Raw genomic sequence first — 6,275 nt, forward strand, 5'->3', positions numbered from 1 at the left:
TGTAAGTTTTTTCTGACCAGCTACAACAGCGAAAACATCAAGCAAAGTATTGGACTTTTTCGGGATGTGTCTACATAAACCCTTGTGGTCAGCTGATTAAGTCAAGTGACATTTTCACTAGTTTTGGCTATTTTCCTTTTAATATTTAATGTTTATAAAAGTCAAGGGCTTTACCTAACCAGCGCCACATAAATCCACATTTCATACTTCGTACAAAAATTATGAAAACTCAACGAACTTTAACATTTGCACCCAAAAATTTTAAACTTTTTATTCAGAATTTTTAGAAAAATGTTGGGTATGCAGTGTATAAGTGTATACATATACATACATATATCTTTTTTTAACTCTTCGTTCATATTTTCTTGCGAATAGTTTCCAACAGAACCAAAATTTATTTTTTCAACATCGAATCAAGTTTAAAAAAAAAGCTAGGGTCTTGAAATCGTAAAACCTTTACAATGCGCTAAAAATATGCAAAACTTTTTTACGTTTTTACTAATATGCGAAAAACTCAAAAAACTAGTTAACCCTAAAAAAAAATTAAAAAAAAAAAATTGCCCCTGCAACCAACGTTTCTTTTTTTCTGCTTCTCATCTATTCCTTTAGCCATATCAACGGTCCGGTGACTAAAGCCGCAGGCGCACTTCTGTCTCGCGAACAGAAGCCAGTATATCAGTTAAACCTGGCAAAGATATATTTAACCGACAAAAATCAATTCAACCATCCTAAAATCTACACACTTTTCACTCGACTCTTCTTTCACTCGACAAATTTTGTGCTATTTTCTATTCATTTACAACACACTAACTTAAAAAATTCCTAAACACACAAAACCTTCAACAATCGCAAGCACTGGAAACAGCAGAAACAAACAAAACAAACAAAAACAGCTACCAAAATAGGTTTCACCAAGCGCGCGTACACACCACACTTTCTACTTCGATTGCCTACTTTTCGATATTCGCACCGAAACCGTGTCTCTGCTCGCACTGTCGACGTAAGCCGCCGACCCACAAGAGACACGCCCACAAAATCGCCACGAAGATGTAAGCCAAATGAGGTCAACAGAACCTATCGCTGTATGCACGGAAATCTTCGCCATATAAAGTTTAAAGCAAAAATTTATATTGAAGTTATCAAATAATTTTATTAAAACTTTAAGTACTAATTTATAAACAAATTTTAGTTACATTAAAAAATTGTGTGTGATACTGTTGTTTTCATTTGTAATTTAGTATTATTGTGTAAAGTATTTTCGTATTTCCAAGGTGTAACAACACATGTGAGTTGCGCGAGTTCTAAAAAAAAACAAATTCTCAAAAAAATTTTGTAATTTTTGTAAAAAAATAAAATAAACACAAGAAATTGGCGCTTTCATTGCCTTTAATACGCTTAAATAAATTAGTGCGAAAACTTAATTTCTTAGTCAAATTTAAATTAATTTTCACTTAGAAGTGAAACGACATTTCTGTTTCGTAGTCAATTTATGTATTTAACTTTTGTTAAATAGCTCAATTAACTGTAATTTAGTTTTGTTCGCAAAACTTTAAGTATTTCCTCCAACTGACTTTCAGTTAGAAAGGGCATTTCAATTAAATTCATCTTGCTTAAAAAAGGAATAATAATAATTTAATTATATTAATTAAATTTAATTAAAATCTGAGCACAAATCGCAAGTAAGCATACGAAAATGCTAAGTGATTGCATTCCTTGCCCATAAATCATCACACATTTTATTTATTAAAAAAAAAAAAAATCTAACTAAATAAAAGTAATAATTTTTAAATTAAAAAAAAATATAATAAACTAAAAACTAAAAACTAAAAAATAAATTTATAAAAATGCCGTCGCCAAGTAAGAAACAAACGCATCCGCATTTGTCTTTGGTGGCCAACAACAGCGATGATTATCTTAAATTGTCCGATGATGGCGCAATCAATAATGGCTTCCAAGCAACAACTACACCAGAAACGGCCACAACAAACATCGCCGATAGTCCCGACTTTATATCTGTCTCCACAAATACAGTCAATACAAATCCCACTAGCAATGATGATGATGATGAATTCATTTTAAGGAATAATGCTAAAAATGAATTAAATGTCCGCCCGTTGAGTAAACACAATTCTAACAAACAAACAAAGAACAACAACAACAACAATAACAATAACACAAACCACAACAACACACCCTATTATATCAGCAATAATGGCGTGCCTCACGGACAATATCGTTATACGTTGCCATTGTCGTTGGCAGTGCCATTGCCACAACCCTTAGCGCCATCAATACCACAACAACAACAACAATTACAAAAAGATTCACAACAACATCAGGCACAGGACGATAAATTTAGATTATATACAATATATGGAAATGGTGAGTTGCACAAAAAGTTACAACAACATACAACTGCAAACAAGTTACACAAGCATTATTTATTATTTGAAAGAAGAAATAAAAAAAAAATTTTAGCTATTACTTCTACTATTTTTTTTTTATTTACATATGTACATAAGCAATTTTTTTTAACTATTACTTTTTTACGTAGTATATTTTTTTTAATATCTACCTAAGTATTGTCACTATCTTTTCTTACTCGCATTGTACTTTTCCTATTCAATTGCATTTTATTCCTTTTTACACTTCTTTTGATGAACTGTTTATTAATATTTCTATGTTCTATATGTCGGATGTCTGTACTCGTATAATATATTTTTTTATTTAATTTTTTTATTAATTAAAAAGTTCCAGTTTGCTCAGAAATTTATCTCACAATTAACATACACTGCCGGAACAAAGTATTGGCACAGCTAATTTTTCACTACATATGCAACTATTTTCATTCTAATATTTTTCCGCTAATTTCGTATAAAAATATGGTTCATTCTACAACAAAAAACGTAAGAATATAATTGCTAAACTTTGTGCAAAACTCGCGAAAAGTCAGCAAATTTTTAATCAGATTATTTGGATTTTTTTGAGTATGCAGATTTGTAGCCCAATCAATTCTATTATAATAAAGTGCAAGTTTTAAGTAGCTAGGATTTTTGATTTTTGGCAATTTTTTTTTCACGCAGTCTCTTCCATACAAAAAATTTTTTCGAAAATACTTTATATGGAAAAACTGCAATACACCTTCAACAAACAAAAAAATCCCAAAAATCAACGCGATTTTTGACTAAATCCGAACTTGCATTTTTACTAGAATTTAATGGGCTGCAAAACTGCATACTCAAAAAAATTCTAAAAAATCTCATTAAAAAGTTGAAAATTTTGACGAAAATTTGCTGAGTTTTCGCGAGTTTTGCACAAGGTTTAGAAATTATATTTTTATGTTTTTTGTTGTGGAATGAACCATATTTTTATACAAAATTGGCGGAAAAATATTAGAATAAAAGTTTTTGTATATATTGTGAAAAATTTGCTGTGCAAATACTTTGTTTTGGCAGTGTAACTATTAATCCGTTGTAGAGATGTGTCATCTTCGTCCATGGATTTTGGCGCCTTAATCTCTTGTAAAATGCCAAGAAATTAGAAACTGATTTTTTTATTACCATCTCAAGGAGGATACAAGAGATATGAAGGCATAAGTTTTAGTTTAACTCACTTCTTTCTTTTCCTCGCCTCAAAAATATATGTATCTCTGGCATAACTTAAGGCTTGTTATGGTTGTCTCCTTTTATTGATCACATATTTTTTGGCGATATATTAACTACTTCAACTTTCTTTCGGTTTAAATATTTTCATTACATTATTACAGCGGATCTAGCAACAATCATCACGAAAGAGTAGTTGTTTCCATAAACAATTTTTTTCCTATCCATTAAGGGTAAATCAAAAAGACCGTTAGGAATCCCAAATAACTCTGCTTTAAACAAGAGTAGATGAGAGAATTTTAGTTAAATGTTTTACTGAATCAAGTCGGTAGCCAGAAGTGGTTCTGTAGTTAAGTTTAACTAATGATTTTGCTATACTCTAATATAAATAATTTAACCGTTCTAAGGCTTTTATCATTCTTAATTATTAAAATAAGAACATAGTTTATTCAAGTACGTCTTCGAGAATAATCAAATTTTCTTTCAACGTTGGTGTATTTAGCCAGTATCTTTGTTAATTGATTCACAAACAATAAAAAAAAAATTTTATAAGTTAATGTCATTTTGTAAGGGTTAATCAAATGATTTCTTAGAGGTGTCAGTAAGTTCTTGTCGAATGGCAAGTAAGTAGTACACACCACTAATCGCTTAGCTACAGTGGCAGCGAAAAACAATTTACAATATTCCATGCTTCAACAGGGTGATGCCCAAAATACTCATCAAAAATAGTAAAGGAATAATTCATTAGATAAACATTCAGATAAATAATATAACAAAGAGCATTCTCAAATTAAAAATATTTCGAATTTCTCTAGAACAAATTTTTCAGAAATGTGAGCAACAAATAAATACCAAAAACATTTATTTGATTTGCTTTATTACTTGGTACTGCAGGAATGACGTATAAAAGTTCACTCTTGCTCTATAGTGTACTATGTGCATATGTATGCACTTGTCATTTGAGTTAAGTTTTTACCAAAACGAATAGTAGTAATTAAAGTTTTGCGTGACTCAGAGTTATACTTGTAGCAAAGTTTTTCATTTATTTTATCGATAAAAGTGAAGAACCAAAAATTTGAACTTTACTGCAACTTGAATTCCTACGAAAATACCCACCATGCTAAACATGAGGAATAGGCAACAATCGTCAATGGCAACAAATTGGTGACTCGCCGATTTATAGCCGTAGTGAGAAATCCCAAACTTATGAGCTTCGCGTCAACAGGATTCTTCAAAAACATCTAATTTATGCCCAAGACAGGTTGAAAAAATAGGAAGCTCCATAGCGACGAAAATAGTTAATTTCGTTTACAAATTATAAGTTTGTATTCAAAAATTGTTGCAAGAAATTAGTATTCAAATATCGCCTGTAGCAATAATAAAACGACACATTCAGGTAATAAGAAAACGACTCGCCCAGGCAAGTTGCCTGCGGCGGACGTTTTAGGGCGACTGGTAATAAGAAATCGATACGATGGCGATATTGCCGGCAATAAATTTGTTGCTGAGGGCGACAAGTTTTCTTATTTCCGGCAACAAAAATTGTCTGGTGGGTATATTTAAACATTTTTATACACACACATACATATGTATACTTATACAAACATATGAACTTTTTCAGTGCACAATTACCTGCGCAACGTAAATGCTTGTAAGTATGTTTGATAATTCACTGCTGAGTTAGTTTTAATTGAGCCATCAATAAGTCAAGCCAATTTAATTGAGCTGCTGCTCATACAACCCCTTTTTGTTGCTGCACGATTTTTTCGCTTCGTTTGTCTAAGCATTTGCGTGTATGCGCTTTAATTTAGATATAAGACAATAAATAAATATAAACAAAACTTTTATGATATTTATATATACATTTATTTATTTTTTACCTACTTAATTTTTTACCCACCTAATTTTTAGTTAATTTAATGTTTAATTCTCATCTCTTTTCCCTTTCTCTTTCTTTTTGTCGATTTTTTTTCCCATACTCTCTTTTCCAGACACCGACAATGACAAGTTGTCCGGTCTACCACAATCGACGACTGGTTCACTAAGCTCAATCATCACGACGTCCATAGCATCCTCAGAACCAGATCCTGGCACGGGTGGTGGTCGTGGAAGTAGTGGTGGCGGTGGCGGCGGTGGCGGTGGTGCAGGCGGTGGTGGCAGCAGCATCGGTGCATTAGATGCAAGCAGTATCGCCGGTGTGCCTGGTAGCAGTGATGAGAAATTGGCGCTAAATCGACCGGGCATTAAACAGGAGAAATGGTCCTCAATATTGTTGCAGGTGTCGATACCGTTCTTTTTGGCTGGCGTTGGTACAATCGGTGCGGGCATTATACTCGGGCGTGTAGAGGTGAGTTGCATTTTACAAAATGAAATGTAGGCGTTTCGTTATTATTAGAAAGTCAAAAATAAAAACTAAAATTTTCATACGTTGCATGTGAAATGGTTAAATGCCACTTTAATTGCGTGTGCCATGTGGGAAATGAATTTGTGAAGTTATGTAGCTGACTATTACTTATCACTTTTTATTATTTTTACTTGTTCACATATGTATGTATGTATGTACGAGTACCCCATACATAGACGTACGTTCGGGTGTGTTAAAATTTTCACATTAATTGCGCACTTATTTGGTATAATAACATACTACATACAACTTAGAGTTTGAAGAGAATG

At 32.2% G+C, this 6,275-nt stretch overlaps 1 protein-coding gene across 1 annotated transcript; it reads left to right on the plus strand.

Moving 5' to 3' along the window:
• Positions 1 to 574: 574 nt before the first annotated feature.
• LOC108377312 (uncharacterized protein DDB_G0288805-like) lies at positions 575 to 5,949 on the plus strand (the record flags this gene model as incomplete). Its single annotated transcript, XM_017633572.1, has 2 exons — positions 575 to 2,382; positions 5,594 to 5,949. Coding segments are annotated over exons 1-2 (894 nt in total), but the record flags the coding sequence as incomplete, so codon positions are not given.
• Positions 5,950 to 6,275: the final 326 nt, after the last annotated feature.

The sequence above is a fragment of the Rhagoletis zephyria genome, unplaced genomic scaffold (genome assembly GCF_001687245.7).
Source record: "Rhagoletis zephyria isolate East Lansing unplaced genomic scaffold, Rhagoletis_zephyria_1.1 Rzeph_scaffold_11906, whole genome shotgun sequence".
In the NCBI taxonomy this organism is placed as follows: domain Eukaryota; kingdom Metazoa; phylum Arthropoda; class Insecta; order Diptera; family Tephritidae; genus Rhagoletis; species Rhagoletis zephyria.